General features: G+C 44.5%; 1 protein-coding gene across 1 annotated transcript in view; it reads left to right on the top strand.

The window, feature by feature from the left end:
• Positions 1-22,802, top strand: part of BCAR3 (BCAR3 adaptor protein, NSP family member) — a 115,022-nt gene that overhangs the window by 39,551 nt on the left and 52,669 nt on the right. The window contains exon 3 of the mRNA XM_069737627.1: positions 5,086-5,125. Coding sequence (XP_069593728.1) covers positions 5,086-5,125 — 40 coding nt within the window. The remainder of the gene's footprint in view (positions 1-5,085; positions 5,126-22,802) is intronic.

Raw genomic sequence — 22,802 nt, 5'->3', positions numbered from 1 at the left:
GCGTCAGGAGCGCTCCACGGCTATTTTTAGTGTGTGCGATAGGATTAGGGCTTGCGGTCAGCAGAGCTCCCACATCCCAGAGCTCGTCCTGTATGAGTGTAACTATCAGGTCGGGTGCTCCTAACCACCAGGTCATAACAGCCCCTTTCATATCAAATAAGCTCTGGAGGCAGATTCTTAAGGAGATCTGTGTCCGTCCCATAGATCTTAACAGCTCATTTGCATATTGATGGATTTCTCATCGAATCGCAGATATCAAGGTGTCACTTTATTCAATTTTCTTTGACTTACATGGAAATATAGACTGCTTACGATAGTTGATCCCACTGACAGATTCTCTTTAAGCATATTTTTTCAGGTGGGTTTTGGAGAAGACCCACCTAGAAAAGACTTATGTACATACCTTACAAGGCCATAAGGTGGTCAGCTTTGTAGCCTTACCGATCCAGCGTCCTGGATTCGAACATAATTGTAAAATCTGCATAGCGTTTTGTATGTTATCGCCATTTTACCTGATTTTTTGCCACATAATCCCATAGTCTGTAGTCGGATACATGCTTATAGGTATTGAACAAGTCGGATACAAACCTACGATACAGATGCACCATACTTGGAAATCTGCGCTAAATCCGTTTATATGGACTGCGGGCTACTAGATAACATTTTTATACTTCAATGACGTCTCTTTAAATTGGTTAATGTGGTTTAATTAATTTCACCATGCTTCCCACATGAAGAATTTCCTTTGTTCACAGCAATTTGGGATTTTATTATTATTGCTATTTTGTGAGTGGGCTGAAAACTTGGGAACCTGAAGAAAATGTCACTTTCATTGTTAAGTTCTTTAGCACGAAGGGTTACATTGTGGCTCGTAAACCTGAGGCTTTTTTTGTAGTCTGATGGAGACAAAAAAAACTGCATCTGAAAAGTGTGTGTGAAAATAGCTCCTTCTGACCCCCAAGGGGTCTGACATAAAGGCGGCCAATGTATCTTCCCAGACTTCTTTTGTTTGTGGCTGACAAAGTGTTAAATCTCTCCATAGAGCCCAGCATTGATCCTGACCTGGTGGCTGTGTCATCCCCTCTTGTTCATCAAGACTCTTTTGCTTTAAGACAGACATGTCCCGACTTTAATCCACGTCTAGGCATGAGAAATTCACCATAGCGGCCACATTACCGAGAATGATACCAGATGCTGAATCCTAACACGTCTGTGACTACAACCCTCAGCCTCTGGTGTAGACCCGGCATGCTGGAAGAGATGTGGCTCCACTGGAGGAGAAGTGGATTTAACTAACATGTCTTGTGTATCTTATAAATGCCGCTATAATTAAGAGCAGGACCTCTCCATATTACCCCACCGCTCCGAGCCCAGTGTTCATGAGATATCGGTGCCAATGCGGCAGGTTTTCTCTAGGATGACTTTCCATTGTATGTAAGTCTTAACAATTCGTTTCCAATGATCGGATTCCCAAGGATTGACCATTTCCGAGCCTTGCGGTCTCTGACACATACTTTCCGAATGTTGTATTCAAGCGCTTTACTTTTCTCTTTTCTTTGCGGTCTCTCTTGTTTTTTGCAATTTATTTTTGTGAGCTTGTTCTTGGCGGGTCAAGGTCATGGCTAAGGATTCATTGGGGAGAGAGATTCCCCGGGCGAGACCTTGAGGACTTGTTTTTATAGCTATGGTAGCCTCCATATATTTGTTCTTTAGGGTTATATACGTCCTGCCCAATATTCTCTCTATGATAAACTTTAAAATAATGGAAAACTTGAGCAATTCTCAAGATCAGGTTGAGCTGCTTGAGTCATTTGAGTCTTTATAGCCCAAAGCTTCTCGGTTTCATCTTTCAGCTCCTATGATCTTAGTTTAATGACTGGTGAGCACCTTTTATTAGGAGGTTTTACGGAGTAGCCATAATTTTTATTTTTATGGTACATGTGAAGATAGGAAACTTTGTAAGCTATCTTATTAGAGAGATCAGTTTCTTTCTACTCCTGGACTGATCATTCACTCTCAATAATAATAATAATAATAATAATAATAATAATCTTTATTTATATAGCGCCAACATATTCCGCAGCGCTTTACAGTTTAACAGTTTCAAACACAAAAGTCATAAGTAACAACGTTAACCATACAATAATTAAAGCAAAATAAGACGACCCTGCTCGTGAGAGCTTACAATCTACAATGAGGTGGGGGAGATGCAAAGTACAGGTGTGTATTTACAATGATGTATTTACAATGATGGTCCAGCCATCTTCAGGAGTTGGGGAATAGATGGGGATAGTGAATGGGCTACACACACACACAAACATAAAATGACTTTGATTAGTGAACGTGATAGGCCGCTCTGAACAAATGTGTTTTGAGCGAGCGCCTAAAACTATGCAAATTATGGATGGTCCTAATATCTTGTGGTAGAGCATTCCAGAGGATTGGCACAGCACGGGAGAAGTCTTGGAGTCGGGAGTGGGAGGTACGGATTAGTGCAGAGGTTAATCGAAAGTCATTTGCAGAGCGCAGTGGTCTGTTAGGCTGATAGACAGAAATGAGGGAGGAGATGTAAGGGGGTGCCGCACTGTGGAGAGCTTTGTGGGTGAGAACAAGTACTTTGAATTGTATCCTGTAATGAATGGGTAGCCAGTGTAACGACTGGCGAAGAGCGGACGCGTCCGAGTAACGATTAGCCAGATGGACGACCCTGGCTGCAGACTCTCAAAGTACTCAATTCACGGGTAAAATCTGTCTTCAGTGAATAGATGACGGTTGGTGCTCATGTAGCTCTATGGAGAATAGTAACTGTTGTTTCAGGAGAACTTGCAGCAGAATTCCTGTGTCTGTCTCCAGTTCCTCCTGCTCCTGCCCTGTAGCTACTGGCAGGTAGGAGGTAGTTTCTAGAGCTCTGTCTCCAGTTCCTCCTGCCCTGTAGATAATGGCAGGTAGGAGGTAGTTTCTAGAGCTCTGTCTCCAGTTCATCCTCCCCTGTAGATAATGGCAGGTAGGAGGTAGTTTCTAGAGCTCTGTCTCCAGTTCCTCCTGCTCTGTAGATAATGGCAGGTAGGAGGTAGTTTCTAGAGCTCTGTCTCCAGTTCATCCTCCCCTGTAGATAATGGCAGGTAGGAGGTAGTTTCTAGAGCTCTGTCTCCGGTTCCTCCTGCTCTGTAGATAATGGCAGGTAGGAGGTAGTTTCTAGAGCTCTGTTTCCAGTTCCTCCTGCCCTGTAGATACAGGCAGGTAGGAGGTAGTTTCTAGAGCTCTGTCTCCAGTTCCTCCTGCCCTGTAGATACTGGCAGGTAGGAGGTAGTTTCTAGAGCTCTGTTTCCAGTTCCTCCTGCTCTGTAGATAATGGCAGGTAGGAGGTAGTTTCTAGAGCTCTGTTTCCAGTTCCTCCTGCCCTGTAGATACTGGCAGGTAGGAGGTAGTTTCTAGAGCTCTGTCTCCAGTTCCTCCTGCCCTGTAGATAATGGCAGGTAGGAGGTAGTTTCTAGAGCACTCGTCCGGTGGCTGCTGGACCAGATCTGATTCACACCATCTCTACTTAGCAGTCATGGTTGTAGTTGTGGGACTCATTACAGCAGGACGGACCGGTAGGACACCAGAGCTGGAATGGTGGGAAATTAACATGTCTGCAACAAATACTTTTAGTACCATAATAGTAAAGTCCCTTGTGGTCTTGGCAGGTGAAGAGATAAATGATGATGTTCCTAAGAGTCCAGGTAAGGAGGATTTTCATGGCACACTCTCAGGTTGCCCAGCGTTAGTAGCTCTTGGGGCCGTAACGAAACAGGTACCTTAGACAGCTGCCTTGTTTGGCACACCTAAGACCACCCCTAAGACCAGAGCTCACTGAACTCTTGGGTGTCTTTAAATTTGCTTCCCCAATAGTTTGCTGTCCATGATCAAGTGAATAGAAAGTGTTTATTTTTCTTTCTTATCCTCCATTTTCTTCTTATGGTCTCGCACATCTCCCAAATTCTGAAGTGTTAATGCCCTCGGCTCCGTGTTATTCTACCAGTCCTGATTTATTCCGTGAGCAGCGGAGCAATGACCCTGCTCTAGACAGAAGAGGGAAGGTGAGGAAGGGTTAATATGTCTCTCATTTCACATCTGATGATAGAAGATTTGTTCATGCCGATCGACTGCGTATAACCCCGAACAAGTAGACCAGCGCAGGAGCAGTTTATCAGCGTTTAGTTCTTATCTCTGAAGGAACTTTCCAAAATTAAAGAAGGAATCCAATTTGTGGCTATGTCTTATAATTATTTTCTACAAAAATCCTCCATCCAATTCAGCGCTACAGATTATGTCAGCGATATATCGATAGTGGATACAATTATGAAAACAGGATGACTTAAATTGAGATTTTGGGTTTTCTACATTTGTCAGATTCTTTCCTGCTCATAAGGCTGTAATGTCACGGCTGTGTATGATAAATATGGTTATATTAAAGGGAATCTGTCAGCAGCTTTTTGCTATGTAATCTAAGGGCAGCATAATGTGGAGGCTGAGACCCTGATTCCAGCGATGTCTCACTTACTGGGCTGCTTGCTTCATACTGATACAATCCTTGTTTTCTCTGCTGCAGATCTAGAAAAGCTCTAAATGTTGAGCTCTGTATAACACCACTGATTGGCAGACTGTGCATAGGCAGAAAGCTGGCAATCAGTGGCGAGGGCGTGGTAATGCAGAACAAGTTGACTAGGAGGCACGAGACACCTAGTCCTGTAGTGATAATCTCCTGCTGATAAAACGCTTATTTTATTGACGCAGCAACACATAGCCTAGTAAGTCACACATCGCTGGAATCGGGGTCTCCGTCCCAACGTCATGCTGCTCTCAGATAACATAGCAAAAACCTGCTGACAGATTCCTTTTAGTGAGGACATTTCGGCCTTGAAAACTGGAACGTTACGCACAATAATGAATAACATTGTAACTGGTGTGGAAGTGTTAGTTACATTCTCATCACGCATTGTGCGGCTTGTATCGGTAGGATGATCTGTCCTTCCTCGCACGTCTCATTTCTTGCTTTCAGTGCCCTGGTTACTGACACTTGTTTGTTATTTATTTTTATTTTAGAGATTATAAATCTCCAGATTCAGCAATGGAATATGTGAAGGTAAGATGATGCATGAGGAATGTGTTGTTTTCTTACATCTGCGGACTAAACCTGTGTTATACGTCCTGTGCGTCCTGATTGTCTCCGTCATTTCCAAGATAAATTATGATTAGCGATTCATAGACCCTGTTCATCAGAAGGACCTAACAGAACATCCTTTAGGTCACCGGCCGGTATACGATAGACCGCACTATTCTATGAATGTGAATGAGACAGTCGCTGTGTATGGCGGAAGTTTTAGGCTGGAAATCCTCCTGACGGAAACCAGACGTAGGGCGACAAGAACCCAGAAGAATACTGCTCCCCACCTTAGTCAGCGGGAAAAATGTTAAGATTCGCTCATACAGTAATTCCTTAAAGGGGTTGTCCACTTAAATACATTTATCACTTTGTGGATCGTCACAAGGAACGTGGCTGCTTGGACCCCCCACCAATCCTACGACCAGAGGTCCCCAAATCCACTGTGTGAATGGAGCAGTAGAGTGCGTACAAGAACACCACTCCATTCCCTTCTATAGAAGTGACAGGACGGTTATCTTTGTCAGTCCCTTAGAAGTTAAAGTCACTTCATTTATTTATTTTTCACAGATCAATAGTGCACATGAAGATGGGAAACTTTGTAATATATGTTATTAGATAAATCTGTTTTTTTTTCCTCCTGGTTTGATCATTTATTCTCAATTGACTGATAAAATCTTAAGTGTTCAATAAATACGGACTACTGAGATAGGAGATGACGGTTGGTGCTCATAAAGTTCTATAGAGAAGTGTAAGTGTCATTTCAGGAGAACTTGCAGCAGAATGTTGGTCTCGGCCTCTAGCTCCTTCCTTCCCTCTCCACAGATTATTATAAGCACCAACTGCCATCTCCTATCTCCTTAATGGAGAAATCGGTCTTCACTGAATACGGATTTTTACCCTTGAACTGAAAATTAATAATTAGTTCAGGATGAAATAGAAGCAATGTCTCTGATAAGATATCTTACAAAGTTGATTATTTTCATGTGTACTATTTTATTTAAACAAGCTCACTTGGAGGAGTGGTGGTCACCATGCTTGCTCACTTGGAGGAGTGGTGGTCACCATGCTTGCTCCCTTGGAGGAGTGGTGGTCACCATGCTTGCTCACTTGGAGGAGTGGTGGTCACCATGCTTGCTCACTTGGAGGAGTGATGGTCACCATGCTTGCTCCCTTGGAGGAGTGGTGGTCACCATGCTTGCTCCCTTGGAGGAGTGATGGTCACCATGCTTGCTCCCTTGGAGGAGTGGTGGTCACCATGCTTGCTCCCTTGGAGGAGTGGTGGTCACCATGCTTGCTCCCTTGGAGGAGTGATGGTCACCATGCTTGCTCACTTGGAGGAGTGGTGGTCACCATGCTTGCTCACTTGGAGGAGTGGTGGTCACCATGCTTGCTCCCTTGGAGGAGTGGTGGTCACCATGCTTGCTCCCTTGGAGGAGTGGTGGTCACCATGCTTGCTCCCTTGGAGGAGTGATGGTCACCATGCTTGCTCCCTTGGAGGAGTGGTGGTCACCATGCTTGCTCCCTTGGAGGAGTGGTGGTCACCATGCTTGCTCCCTTGGAGGAGTGATGGTCACCATGCTTGCTCCCTTGGAGGAGTGGTGGTCACCATGCTTGCTCCCTTGGAGGAGTGATGGTCACCATGCTTGCTCCCTTGGAGGAGTGGTGGTCACCATGCTTGCTCCCTTGGAGGAGTGATGGTCACCATGCTTGCTCACTTGGAGGAGTGGTGGTCACCATGCTTGCTCCCTTGGAGGAGTGATGGTCACCATGCTTGCTCCCTTGGAGGAGTGGTGGTCACCATGCTTGCTCCCTTGGAGGAGTGGTGGTCACCATGCTTGCTCCCTTGGAGGAGTGATGGTCACCATGCTTGCTCCCTTGGAGGAGTGGTGGTCACCATGCTTGCTCCCTTGGAGGAGTGATGGTCACCATGCTTGCTCACTTGGAGGAGTGGTGGTCACCATGCTTGCTCCCTTGGAGGAGTGATGGTCACCATGCTTGCTCCCTTGGAGGAGTGATGGTCACCATGCTTGCTCCCTTGGAGGAGTGGTGGTCACCATGCTTGCTCCCTTGGAGGAGTGATGGTCACCATGCTTGCTCACTTGGAGGAGTGGTGGTCACCATGCTTGCTCCCTTGGAGGAGTGATGGTCACCATGCTTGCTCCCTTGGAGGAGTGGTGGTCACCATGCTTGCTCCCTTGGAGGAGTGGTGGTCACCATGCTTGCTCACTTGGAGGAGTGGTGGTCACCATGCTTGCTCACTTGGAGGAGTGGTGGTCACCATGCTTGCTCCCTTGGAGGAGTGGTGGTCACCATGCTTGCTCCCTTGGAGGAGTGGTGGTCACCATGCTTGCTCCCTTGGAGGAGTGGTGGTCACCATGCTTGCTCCCTTGGAGGAGTGGTGGTCACCATGCTTGCTCCCTTGGAGGAGTGGTGGTCACCATGCTTGCTCCCTTGGAGGAGTGGTGGTCACCATGCTTGCTCCCTTGGAGGAGTGGTGGTCACCATGCTTGCTCACTTGGAGGAGTGGTGGTCACCATGCTTGCTCACTTGGAGGAGTGGTGGTCACCATGCTTGCTCCCTTGGAGGAGTGATGGTCACCATGCTTGCTCCCTTGAGGAGTGGTGGTCACCATGCTTGCTCCCTTGGAGGAGTGGTGGTCACCATGCTTGCTCCCTTGGAGGAGTGGTGGTCAGTGGTCACCATGCTTGCTCCCTTGGAGGAGTGGTGGTCACCATGCTTGCTCCCTTGGAGGAGTGGTGGTCAGTGGTCACCATGCTTGCTCCCTTGGAGGAGTGGTGGTCACCATGCTTGCTCCCTTGGAGGAGTGGTGGTCACCATGCTTGCTCACTTGGAGGAGTGGTGGTCACCATGCTTGCTCCCTTGCCTTGCGCTCTATTCACACAGGAGGCTTTTTAACCCCTGTTCTCAGGACCATGAGGTTGGACCCCCAGCGATGATGCATGTAGCACCCCTTTATGGTAATCATACATGGCAGATGGCTGTACACAGCCCCGTACACCTCTATAGGCCTAGCGTCCTCTATAGTCAGTACCGCACCATGGAGCTGAACTCCTGGCACCATAACCCAGTGATCAGGCGCCTCCTGACTTGGTGATGGGCCCCAGATGGTGCAGTAGTTACGTGCACACCCCAGTAGCCCCATTTTGTCTCCAGGCCTGAGTCGCTTCCCCTGTAATTGTTGGATCACAATTCTCCTTTATCCGAGCGGTACAAACAGCGGGCACAGCCCCGAGCCTGTCTGCTGACAACCATGGAGAGAGATTTACTAAAACAATAGCACGTTGTCCCCCTGTGAGATTAGTGCACGGTGTGTGAGGCGGATAATGGACGTATTAGCTGCTCTTGGAGGCTTTTTGCCTGTGTGTGCACATCCCACAGGACAAGCTCCATCCCCCCCGCCTGGGACAAAGGATCAGCCACGCTGTGAATGAGTAACTGTACTGCAAAGAATATGAGATATTACCGCAATAGTCAGGAGGCTGCAAGCTAAAGATAGGCAAAGTAGGGCACGAAAAACACCGCTTATTCCCCAGCACAGGAACAAGGAGGGGTTCTGTTAAACGCCTATATTTTTGGATAAGATCTGTGTTCTGTATCCAGCCCTGTTCTGCCTCATTGTGTTGTTCTGCAGCTGCCACTAGGGGGAGCTAACTGCTTTGAATTCATTAATGGCTGTATACAGCTATGTGCTGTGATCGCCCCCTAGTGGTGGCTGCAGGCAGCCAGCGTTTTATCATTTACTGCCCAGGCTCGGGGCTCACATCTGCAGTCACTCTATGGACTTGTGAATCCTCGCAACACGCACAGTGTGTGCTGTCAGGATTTTCTTATGCCAGGAGCAGTTGACCATGTGACCACAAATATGCGATATACATGCTACCAGACACATTCCGACTAAACGTGTCCAGCCTCGCTCAAATAAGCAAAGCCGTGCACGTCTAGTCGGCCTATGACTGCATGTATACCGCGGAGTGCTGACAGCACTCACACTGCACGCTTTGAGAATTCACAAGTCTGCAGTCACACGGGTTCACCCAGACCTGGACAATCCCTTTAAATGGACCTAGTCAATGTTGAGCTCTAAGTGTAGAAAAGGAAGCACTGGAACCGATAAAGATATGCCGCAGAATTAAAGGGGTTCTCCAGTGAAGGCAAGTTATCACATATCCACAGGGGATAAGTTACTGATCAGTGGCCCCCAAGCGCTTGGACCTGCATCCATCCTCAGAACGGAGAACGTTCCTCCCGCTTGTTCGCACAAATTTTACCCACATTGTTTTCAAGGGTAAAATTTACTGCACTTTATAGCACCGGCAAAGTGAATGGGATTTTGCAGATCTCTTGCACACACTGCTTGTTTTTCTTGTTAGTTCTTTCAACGAATTTGCAGCATTTTTTGAATTCAGATGAATGGGAGCAAACACAATTACAAACGCACCAAACATGCAGATTTTACACAGCGGTTTCTTGTCAACTCTGGATTTTGGTACAAAAGAAAAAATCTGTTGCAAATAGTCAACTTGTTCCTTAGAATGGATCAGCAATGAGCAGCGCTCTATTCGTTCCCTATGGGGCGTCTGAGGGCGGCGCTCAGCTTTTCTGGCAGCGCTGTAGGGAATGAATGGAGCCGGGGTGGAGCAAGCGCACTGCACGTCCATCCCTGCGCTGCCGAGGGGTGTGCGGGTCCCTGCCCAATGATCGATAAATTGTCCCCTTTCCGCGGGCTATGTGATAACTTGTTTTCACTGGACAACCCCTTTATATACCATTAGTGAAGAGTTTCTTATGTGAGGCAATGCACAACCGTGTGGGTTTTCCACGGTTTCGGCCACCTATTACCCAATCTGTTATACCGGATAGCATTTTTGATACTCCAATATCAGTTCATCCAGTGAGTTGGCTGGTGGCTGTTTTCTCCTCAAAACAAGTTGTGTAACAAGCAGAAATATGCCCCTTAAGGCTATTTTCACACTTTCGTCATTTGCTGTACGTCAAAATGCGTCGTTTTGGAGAAAAAACGCATCCTGCAAAGTTGCCCGCAGGATGCGTTTTTTTCTCCATAGACTTGCATTAGCAACGCATTGCGACATATGGCCACACGTCGCATCCGTAACTTTTTTTTTTGTGCGTCGCGTCCGCCATTTTGAATCGCGCATGCACGGCCGAAACTCCGCCCCCTCCTCCGCGGACATTACACTGGGGCAGCGGATGCGTTGAAAAACTGCATCCGCTGCCCCCGTTGTTCATTTATTTCACAACATGCGTCGGTACGTCGGCCCGACGCATAGCGACGGGCCCGTACCAACGCAAGTGTAAAAGTAGCCTAACCCAGACAGACCCTGCGGATTCTGGACCCTCTGCGGATTCTGCACCTTCTGCGGATTCTGCACCCTCTGCGGATTCTGCACCCTCTGCGGATTCTGCACCCTCTGCGGATTCTGGACCCTCTGCGGATTCTGCACCTTCTGCGGATTCTGCACCCTCTGCAGATTCTGCACCCTCTGCAGATTCTGCACCCTCTGCAGATTCTGCACCCTCTGCGGATTCTGCACCCTCTGCGGACTCCTCTACACCCGCCACGGACTCTGGACCCCCCGCGTCCTGACAGCTGGAGTAGCAATAACAGCTTTGTCCACCACCGTACAATCTAGCCGAGTATCAGCTCTTATGACTAAGTGTTGCGAACTAAAGTTGTACCATGTTCCAAGATGTATTCTACAAAAGTTGACCGTTTTCCATTTGACCCTTTTACCCTGATCACCTCCGTGCTGTAGCGCTCGTTCTTGTATATAAACCTGCATTTCCCTCCTCTGGTTTTGGCCTGAATACATTTCATGATGCGCTTGCTCCAGTCATACCGTTACACATGGGACCATTTTCTACAGCTGCAGTCTGATAGCGCCCCCTGCTGGTTATCACTATTACTTCACTCTAATGTTATATTTTTTATTTGTAAAACTTTCCATGGTAATTTTTCTTACATAATGTAGTGACCGCATTTGAACCGGCATCTGGTTTACATCCATTGTAATCCAGATTGTGGAAACCTGAAACTGGGCTCTTTTGATGCAGAGAGCGATTAAACAGCGATCATACAGATGTGATCCTATAAGTCACGGTCCTTTAATTTATGGCACTTCCAGGCACATGATGTAAACCCTGTTACTGTGATACGTACCTTATGGTGCTGACTGACATGTCTGAATGTATTCTGTAAATGAGCAAGAAAATATGAGGTCACGCTACTTCTAAACATTGTGGCAATATCTTTACTTTTACAGCAGGGCTGATTGTCCTAGGATAAATCTGGAATAAATATTTTCCAGAAATCGTACATTACTGCTGTATCGGGGCACTTTGCTTCTCTTCCTACCTGCCCTTTTTTAACTTTTTTCATTCAGATCTATCTCTTACTGATAAATTATCACCAGTAAATGTTTCAGTGAAGATACATTTTTAACGTCTTAAATACTCTGTGCCTCACTGAGGACTCATGAAAGTATGTTAGGCTTAAAGGGAATCTGTCAGCAGGATTCCTCGTCCCTCCTCCCCCCCCCCTAAATTATTTACACGCTTATGTAGCTCTTTCAAAAACAAGTCCAGCAATACCTTTACATGGCCAGTCGGTTCCTCCATTCCTGAAAAATCTGCATTTGAATTCATATGCAAATAAATCTGAAGAGCTATGGTAGATCTGAAACCTCGGTCACTCCAGATCTATTCCCTGTCCAGCGCCGCCGCCTCCTGCTGACTGACGGCCTCTGTGCTTCATGACTTCAGGCAAAGGAGCCGTCACTCAAGTAGGAGGTGGCGGCGCAGGGTGGAGAATAGAGCTGGAGTGACGAAGGCTTCAGACTTACAAATAGCCCATCAGCCTCGTTTGCATATTAATTCGGACTCTGTTTTCTCAATAATGGAGGAACAGACTGGACATGTTAAGGTTTTCATGGACTTGTCTTTGACAGAGCTACATGTACATAAAAATAGTTTAGGGGCTGAAATCCTGCTGACAGATTTCCTTTAAAAAGCTGTTCCCAGCTCTGAAACGTATCATCCATGCACAGGATAGGTGATGGCTTTCTGATCAGTTGGGGGTTTGACCATTGGAATCCCTACCTATCTCGAGAACGGGGCTTTGACGTGCCCATCAGAATGGAACGTCTTCTCAGAATTGCTCACCACCTCCTCATTCATTGTCTATGAGACTGCTGAGAAAACCCAACACTGTTCTCTGTACATGGCTATGTCCGACAATCCCACTGACAATGAATGAAGCGGTGGTAAGTATGAGCAGCCACCCCTCCATTCCAACAGGGCACTTTAAAAAGCCAGGGAGCTGACCCATCTATCAAACCCCCCACTAATCAGAAAGTTATCACAAATGCTGAGGATAAGTAATAGTTTTCATCATTGGGAATAACACTTTAAAAATGCCCAATTATCATGAAAAGGTCATTTCAATTACACGTTCTAAATACTTCACCCAACAGCAAACATTCTAAGGTAGTTTATATTCTGATCCCCCCCATATTGGCGCTATGGGACAAGACACTGGGGGCATTTAGTGGGAGTTTCCCCATGTCTGTTTTAGTAAATATTTCAGTTTTTTTGTTAAATAATAATTGTTGAGCATTATTTTGTATCACTCTGCTTTTTGCTATTCCTCTGTTGTTTAAAAAAATTGACAACTGGGCGTTACCAGTTCTTATTGACAAATAAATGTGTCCCCCTATTCCATCTTATACTGACGGCTCTGATTAGACAATGTCAGAATTGACCATTTATTAATACATCTCTGGGAGGCATTCCATAGGCTGACACAATGCAGAACTCTACGAGAAGATGCTCTAAAGTGTATGATTATGGGGAATTCAAACATTAATCACAAACCAATATTTCCGGCGTAGCGACAACATCCCCTTGAAAAGCATCTGTCGTGGTTATAGAAGAGATGTCCAATATTTAAAGAGTAGCTAAACGTTTTCTTTAGTTAATTATTTACCAGGTTTTGCAAAGTTGGGACTCGTTGTAGTAGACTCCATTACCTTATCTTGCCTCCTGCGTCTCCCAGGCTCCTTGCTGAAAGTGCCGTTTCGCCTGCCTTGTTCAGGCACTTGGAGTAGCTGATTGGGCCCGCAGGTCTAGCAGCCGATATCCGTACCCCTGTGTGAGCTTCTCTGCTCCTTTCCTAAGGGTCCGACACTTTACACACAGTGTTTTAAGTCTGAGCGTGGGGAAGGCATGCGATACTTGTTAGACCTGCAGTACAAACCAGCTCTTCTAAGTGCATGAACAAGGCAGATGAAACAGCACTTTCAGCATGAAGTTTGGGAGAAAGTGAAGCAAGAGATGTCAGTGGACTATATTACAAATATTCATAACTTTGGGGAAAAAAAAAAGTTTTGCTCATTTTATTTTTAATTCTGTCATTTCCTGTGGATATGAATTGCCAAGAAGCGTCCTTGTTCTCCCTGCTGCATGGATTTTAGTCTTCAGTTCTAAAACGTCTGTATCTGTAAAATCAGCAAGGCTCGTCATTGTTTACAGGCCTATTTCCTACAGATGTCAAGTATGTGCTGTGTGAATGGGCGCAGTGTCCGCTCGTGAAGTGGGTCGCTATACGCTGTGCCTGATGATACATTTCTGCATTTTTTATCTAATATGAAGTGTTCCACGACATGAAGTATAAATAACCGGTCTCATAGACTCTGCTGGTTACTGTCTGTGAACTGCAGGATGGGTCTAATGTAATTTTGGGTATTTTTTGTGGCCGTATACAGTGTCCCATGGTAGTCGGGGGGTTAATATTTTCATTACACAGATGAAGCCTATGAATCATTGCATCAAAAATAGTCACAGACTGGCGGTATTCATTTCATGTAACAGCCAGTGCATTAGCGACATTGGCCTGAGATAGGGGCCGCTAGATAAGGTCTGAATGGAGGCGTCTTCCTATATCCTCTCTTGAGTGCAGCTAGTTTGTGATGTGCGTTCAGTTTGTTGTTAGCGCTCTTTGTGAAGCGATGACCTCAGTAATAAGGTCACTTGTTCGGCCCTTTTCCTGTGTAGGAGAATATTCTAACGGGGTTGGAAAAGACATGGGGATTGAACTGTTAATAAAGGGAACCTATAAAAACCTTCCAAGCTCCCCTAAAACTCAACTCTTCGCCACTTCTGGATTCTAACAACTTCCTTCCTGTGCCTGCAATTTCCATAAACTTTCAAAATCAAGTTTTATTCTGCATTTGCGGCTATGAACATGCTCAGGACTAGTCCGGTAGGATGTTGATTCCCCCAGACTAGTCCTGTGTCTTGTAAGCATTCACTTCTTTGTGTGCAATTTCCATAATTTGCAAGAGCAATGTTACGGTCAGCGAGCAATGTTACGGTCAGCGAGCAATGTTACGGTCAGTGAGCAATGTTACGGTCGGTGAGCAATGTTACGGTCAGCTCCATGTAAACTTCCACATGTGCGATATCTATGGTCTACAGTTTCAACAGAAGACTGCGAATGTCCAAGGAGGCAGAATGTCGGGAACGTGAGCAAGGAGCTGACGGTGACGTTACTTTTGCAAATTGTGCAAGTTGTGTACAGAAGGGCATGCTTACAATCCGAGACATTGGACTAGTCCGGGAGGAATTAACATCCTGCCAGACTAGTCCCGATACATTTGCAGAATAAAACTTCATCCATTGTTTGGACAAGTCTGGTCAGAAGTGGTCATCATGGAAGAATTGTGGCCAAAAAATCATTCCTTCAACACAGATAAGACCAAGCGATTCAGCTACGCGTGAAAACATAGGATCGGGGGTGCAGAAAAATGGCAGCAGGTGCTATGGACTGATGGGGCAAAATGTGAAATATATGACTGTAACTGAAGGTAGTTTGTTTGTCGAAGGGCTGGAGAGCGATCCAATAATGAGTGTCTGCAGGTAACAGTGAAGGGACCTTGCAAATTTGGGTCTACATTGCAGTAAATGGAGTTGTGAATTTTGTTCGTATAAATGGTGTCCTCAATGCTGAGAAATACAGGCAGATACTTATCCATCCTGCAATACCATATGGGAGGTGTCTGATTGGCGCCAAATTTATTCTGCAGCAGGAAAATGACCCCCAAAATACAGCCAATATCATTAAGAACTATGGTAAAAAAGAACACGGAGTCCTGGAAGTGATACTATGGCCACAACAGAGCCCTGATCTCCGCATCATCCAGTCTGTGTGGGAATACACAAGTGACATCCACAGAAGATCTGGGGTTAGTTCTCCGAGATGTTTAGAACATCCTCCCTGCAGGATTCCTTCAGAAACTGTGCAAGTACCTACAGGAATTGATGCTGTTATGGACACAAAGGACGGTCACACCAAATACTTGATTTGAATGAGATTTTTCTTTTGATAATTCACTTTTTAAAATCTTCTTAATTTCTAAAAATAAATCAAAAGCATTCTTACTTCGAGGCATTGTTTACGCACCTGCCTAAAATATTTGACAGTACTGTAGCATACATTTGTCGGCCATGCTTTGTTGTGGATATTTTCAGCAACAAATTCCTCGTGCACACTCTGAATACAACCTTACTGATCATAGTTACTTTTTTATGTGTATATTGCTTTTTACATTTTTCAGTCTTCTATTAGGCCGGCGTCACACACAGCGTAAAACAATACGGTCCGTATATTACGGCCGTAATACGCTGAAAAGTCCCGAAAAAAGTGGTCCGTAGCTCCTCCGTAGGCAGGGTGTGTCAGCGTTTTTTGCGCATGGCATCCTCCGTATGTAATCCGTATGGCATCCGTACTGCGTGGTTTTCTCGCAGGCTAGCAAAACCAACATACCGCTATAGAAGTGATCCATGTGTCCCAAAAAGAAAAGAAAATATATATATAATGTCTAATATATATATATATATATATATATGTCAGTAGACACATATATTAGAGAGAAAAGCCGGTAATTCGGTGCGGTGTACAGTAAAATCACACTGACAGCTTACAGTAGAATAGGTAGAATAAATGTGTACACATAGAATAGGTATATATATATATATATATGTCAGTGAGACACATATATGTATATATATTAATATTTATTCCAGCGCTAGACAGCTTGAAAGCCGGTAATTCAATTACCGGCTTTTTCCTTCTCCTTCCTAAAACCCGACATGATTTGAGACATGGTTTACATACAGTAAACCATGTCTTCTCTCCATTTTTTTTGCAGATTCCACACTACTAATGTCAGTAGTGTGTATCTGCAAAATTTGGCCGTTCTAGCTCTTAAAATAAAGGGTTAAATGGCGGAAAAAATTGGCGTGGGCTCCCGCGCAATTTTCTCCGCCAGAGTAGTAAAGCCAGTGACTGAGGGCAGATATTAATAGCCTGGGAGCTTTCTAGGTAATTTCCCACGATCTATGAACAGCCAGCAGAGGGCGCCTCACCGCCAATGAAGCTAAATATAGATCATTGATCTATTTTTAGCCTCATTCCCTGGGGTTTTGCAGCGAGGAGCAGCCTGCATTAGCACAGCTCCTTGCTGCAAAATGTTTTAACCCCTTCAGAAGGATTTACATCGTTGGACGTTACAGATCTGCGGAGGGTAAGTATATTGTTGGTTTATTATGTTTTTTTACTCACAGAACGAGGGTCTTCAGTGACTGGATTGGGCGTTGAATAAAATACTGCAACAACCATTGTTTTTATTTCATTAAAATAATTTTAAAAAATGTGTTTGTGTTTTATTTAACCCTTTACTAGTATTGGATTAATAATGGATAGGTGTCATAATTGACGCCTCTCCATTATTAATTAGGCTTAATGTCACCTTACAATAGCAAGGTGGCATTAACCCTTCATTACCCCATATCCCACCGCTACACGGGAATGGGAAGAGAGTGGCCAAGTGCCAGAATAGGCGCATCTTCCAGATGTGCCTGTTCTGGGGTGGCTGGGGGCAGATATTTTTAGCCAGGGGGGGGCCAATAACCATGGACCCTCTCCAGGCCATTAATATCTGCCCTCAGTCACTGGCTTTACTACTCTGGCGGAGAAAATTGCGCGGGAGCCCACGCCAATTTTTTCCGCCATTTAACCCTTTATTTTAAGAGCTAGAACGGCCAAATTTTGCAGATACACACTACTGACATTAGTAGTGTGGAATCTGCAAAAAAAATGGAGAGAAGACATGGTTTACTGTATGTAAACCATGTCTCAAATCATGTCGGGTTTTAGGAAGGAGAAGGAAAAAGCCGGTAATTGAATTACCGGCTTTCAAGCTGTATAGCGCTGGAAAAAATATTAATATATATACATATATGTGTCTCACTGACATATATATATATATATATATATATCTATTCTATGTGTACACATTTATTCTACCTATTGGACTGTAAGCTGTCAGTGTGATTTTACTGTACACCGCACTGAATTGCCGGCTTTTCTCTCTAACAGCGCTGCGTATTTCTCGCAAGTCACACTGCTTGTCCGTGTGTAATCCGTATTTTTCACGCTTCCATAGACTTTCATTGGCGTATTTCTTGCGCAGTACGGTGACAAACGCAGCATGCTGCGATTTTGTACGGCCGTAGAAAGCCGTATAATACTGATCAGTAAAATACGGCAAATAGGAGCAGGGGCATAGAGAATAATTGTGCCGTATTTTTTGCGAGTTTTACGGACGTAGATTCTGCGCTCTTACGTCCGTAAAACTCGCATGTGTGACGGCGGCCTTAAGGTTATCACCCTGCATATGTTACCTGCACTCACATGAGACCAGGGCATCTCTGTAGATTTCACCGCTGATTGTAAGCCCAAATTTGGGGACTAGAGAGCTCAACTTACAATTTTGCCAAATGAGGTGTACAAAGATGGGCACAAAAATTCACACGTTTGTGCCACATGCAAATGTATTGCTCACATGCCGGACAGCGCTAGAAGATGAGGAAATATAAAGTATGATTCTAACTTTTTTATTTTTCAGCATTCTAGGACATAAAAAAAATAATGATAGTGGCCCTTGTACCATCCCACGTTTGGACTTCTATATATATGTTCTGTATACTTCTTATATCACTGTATATTGGGGCTTCTGAACATTCCCATCAAATATAAAGCCTCTATCAGCGAGTTTGAAGCTTTTTTTTTTTACGTGCCATATGAATGGTTCTTTACAAACATCTTGAAACTCAACATTTTAAAAATCTTTGATTTATACTCGTCTTCTTCATTCATCTATTTATGAGTCCTAAACACGATTTAGATGACTTCTAAGTGGCAATTTCACTTCACAGAACCACCATTGTGCTTTGTGTGATGTCCCACAAGATTTGGTAATAAAAGCAGAGCTCGTCTTCCAGTGCAATCTGCGGCTGTCGGGGAACGAACTGCCCAAAGCCGATTGGGAATCAAAGGAAATCTCAAACATTCCATCAAAAGCAAATAAAGCACCGATCAATCCTTAGTTTTCTTCATCTGTTAAATTCTTTATTTTTTAGGTTATATTCACACTTTGCGTTGGCATGCAGCACATTGACACAATACTATAAAATATAATTATCACAATAAGCTGCATACTCGCCATACTAATTGTGTATGTCACTGACATCTATATATGTACAGTTATATGAAAAAGTTTAGGCACCCCTATTAATATTAAGCTTAATGTTTTATAAAAATAGTTTTTTTTATTGTACTAGCAGAAAATGTGCAATCTGCATTCAAACAAAATTTGACAGGTGCATAATATGGGCACCCCACCAGAAAAGTGACATTAATATTTAGTAGATCCTCCTTTTGCAAAAATAACAGCCTCTAGTCGCTTCCTGTAGCTTTTAGGCTATGTGCACACGTTCAGGAATTCATGCAGAACATTCCGGACATTTTCTGCATGAAATCCGCAAGAAAACCGCATGCGATTTTGCCGCGGTTTTGACGCGTTTTTGCCGCGGTTTTTTCCGGACACTTCCCAATGCATTTTGGAGTGGGAAATCCGCAAAAAAAAACGCAAAAAGATAGAGCATGTCCGGATTTTGTGCGGTATGCGTTTTTTATGCGGAAAAAAACTCATCATGTGCACAAAACATGCGGAATTCATTCTAAATGATGGGGTGCTTATTGTATGCGTTTTTTTGCGGTTTTATAGCGTTTTTATCGGGAAAAACCGCGAAAAAACAACGAAAAAACCGCAACGTGTGAACACAGCCTTAATGAGATCCTGGATGAAGGTATTTTTGAGCGTTCCTCTCTACAAAACAATTCCAGTTCAGTTAAGTTTGATGGTCGCCGAGCATGGACAGCCATCTTCAAATGATCCCACAGATGTTCAATGATATTCAGGTCTGGGGACTGGGATGGCCATTCCAGAACAGTGTAATTGTTCCTCTGCATGAATGCCTGAGTAGATTTGGAGCCGTGTTTTGGATCATTGTCTTGCTGAAAGATCCATCCCTTGCGTAACTTCAGCTTTGTCACTGATTCATGAACATTATTGTCAAGAATCTGCTGATACTGAGAGGAATCCATGCGTCCCTCAACTTTAACAAGATTCCCGGTGCCGGCATTGGCCATACAGCCCCAAAGCATGATGGAACCTCCACCAAATTGTACTGTGGGTAGCAAGTGTTTTTCTTGGAATGCTGTGTTTTTTGGCCGCCCTGCATAACGCCTTTTTGTATGACCAAACAACTCAATCTTGGTTTCATCAGTCCACAGGACCTTCTTCCAATAAGAAATTGGCTTCTCCAAATGTGCTTTTGCATACCTCAGCCGACTCTGTTTGTGGCGTGCTTGCAGAAGCGACTTCTTTCGCATCACTCTCCCATACAGCTTCTCCTTGTGTAAAGTGCGTTGTATAGTTGACCGATGCACAGTGACACCATCTGCAGCAAGTTGATGCTGCAGCTCTCTGGAGGAGGTCTGAGGATTGTCCTTGACTGATCTCACCATTCTTCTTCTCTGCCTTTCTGATGTTTTTCTTGGCCTGCCACTTCTGGCCTTAACAAGAACTGTACCTGTGTTCTTCCATTTCCTTACTATGTTCCTCATAGTGGAAATTGACAGGTTAAATCTCTGAGACAGCTTTTTGTATCCTTCTCCTGAACAACTATGTTGAATAATCTTTGTTTTCAGATCATTAGACAGTTGTTTTGAGGAGCCCATGATGCCACTCTTCAGAGGAGATTCAAACAGGAGAACAACTTGCAAGTGGCCACTTTAAGTAGCTTTTCTCATGATTGCATACACCTGGCTATGAAGTTCAAAGCTTAATGAGGTTAGAAAACCAAAAAAAGTGCTTTAGTAAGTCAGTAAAAAGTAGGTAGGAGTATTTAAAACAAGAAAATGATAAGGGTGCCCATACTTATGCACCTGTCAAATTTAGTTTAAATGCAGATTGCACATTTTCTGTTAGTGCAATAAACCTCATTTCAAGGCAGAAACATTACTGTGTCCAACAGTTATTAGATATATGAAACTGAAATAGCTGTTGCAAAAAAAAAACAAACAATTTTTATAAAACATTAAGCTTAAGATTAATAGGGATGCCCAAACTTTTTCATATAACTGTATCTATTCTATGTGTATTTACTGTATGTACTCCATCTCTCCTGATGGCTCCTGCTGTGGCTTTACCTCTCTTGTCCTGTTTTTCAGAGAATATGAATGATAACGCCAAAACTTTTTCTCCACTCCTGGTTAGTTGGTTGGTGAAGCCATTTATTGTCAAACTACTGTGTTTTCTCTTTTTACATCATAATGACAACCCAAAACATCCAAATGAACCTGATCAAAAGTTCACATACCCCGGTGATTTTGGCCTGATAACATGCACAGAAGTTGACACAAATACAGTATTCTTATCCCGTATATACAGTATTCTCATCCCCTATACAGTATTCTCATCCCGTATATACAGTATTCCCATCCCGTATATACAGTATTCCCATCCCGTATATACAGTATTCTCATCCCGTATATACAGTATTCCTATCCCGTATATACAGTATTCTCATCCCGTATATACAGTATTCTCATCCCCTATACAGTATTCTCATCCCGTATATACAGTATTCCCATCCCGTATATACAGTATTCCCATCCCGTATATACAGTATTCCCATCCCGTATATACAGTATTCCCATCCCGTATATACAGTATTCCCATCCCGTATATACAGTATTCTCATCCCGTATATACAGTATTCCCATCCCATATATACAGTATTCTCATCCCATATATACAGTATTCTCATCCTGTATATACAGTATTCCCATCCCGTATATACAGTATTCTCATCCCGTATACAGTATTCTCATCCCTCTTAGGCTACGTTCACATTTGCGTTGTGCGGTGCTGCGTCAGCGACGCAATGCACAACGCAAATGTGAACGCATGCACAACGCAGCGTTTTGTGACGCATGCGTTCACTTTTTCATGGCTTTTGGCGCAGAAAAAACTGCATCATGCAGCGTCCTCTGCGCCCTGACGCATGCACTGCAGTGACGCATGCATCACAAAACGCAAGTGCAACGCATGTCCATGCGCCCCCCATATTAAATATAGGGGCGCATGACGCATGCGTCGCCGCCGTTGCTCCCGATGCAACGCAAATGTGAACGTAGCCATATACAGTATTCTCATCCCGTATATACAGTATTCTCATCCCGTATATACAGTATTCCCATCCCGTATACAGTATTCTCGTCCCGTATATACAGTTCTCGTCCCGTATATACAGTTCTCGTCCCGTATATACAGTGTTCTCGTCCCGTATATACAGTATTCCCGTCCCGTATATACAGTATTCCCGTCCCGTATATACAGTATTCTCATCCCACATATACAGTATTCTCATCCCCTATACAGTATGCTCATCCCGCATATACAGTATTCTCATCCCGCATATACAGTATTCTCATCCCGCATATACAGTATTCTCATCCCCTATACAGTATTCTCATCCCCTATACAGTATTCTCATCCCCTATACAGTATTCTCATCCCCTATACAGTATTCTCATCCCGTATATACAGTATTCTCATCCTGCATCTACAGTATTCTCATCCCGTATGCAGCGTTCTCATCTTGTGTGTACAGTGTCATCGTCCCGTGTACAGTGTCCTCGTCCCGTGTGTAGTGTCCTCGTCCCGTGTACAGTGTTCTCGTCCCGTGTGTACAGTATTCTCGCCCCGTGTGTACAGTATTCCTGTCCCGTGTGTACAGTGTTCTCGTCTCGTGTGCAGTGTTCCCGTCCCATGTGCACAGTGTTTCCGTCCCGTGTGCACAGTGTTCTCGTCCCGTGTGCACAGTGTTTTCGTCTCGTGTGCAGTGTTCTCGTCTCGTGTGTACATTATTCTCGTCTCGTGTGCACAGTATTCTCGTCTCGTGTGTACATTATTCTCGTCTCGTGTACAGTATTCTCGTCTCGTGTGTACATTATTCTCGTCTCGTGTGTACAGTATTCTCGTCTCGTGTGTACAGTATTCTTGTCCCGTGTGCAGTGTTCCCGTCCTGTGTGCACAGTGTTATCGTCCCGTGTGTACAGTGTTCTCGTCTCGTGTGTAGTGTTCTCGTGTCGTGTGCAGTGTTCCCGTCCCGTGTGCACAGTATTCTCGTCTCGTGTGTACAGTATTCT

Source organism: Ranitomeya imitator, chromosome 8 (genome assembly GCF_032444005.1).
Source record: "Ranitomeya imitator isolate aRanImi1 chromosome 8, aRanImi1.pri, whole genome shotgun sequence".
NCBI classification, from domain to species: Eukaryota; Metazoa; Chordata; class Amphibia; order Anura; family Dendrobatidae; genus Ranitomeya; species Ranitomeya imitator.
Note: the sequence above shows the minus strand (reverse complement) of the source record. Positions and strands in the feature narration are given on the sequence as shown.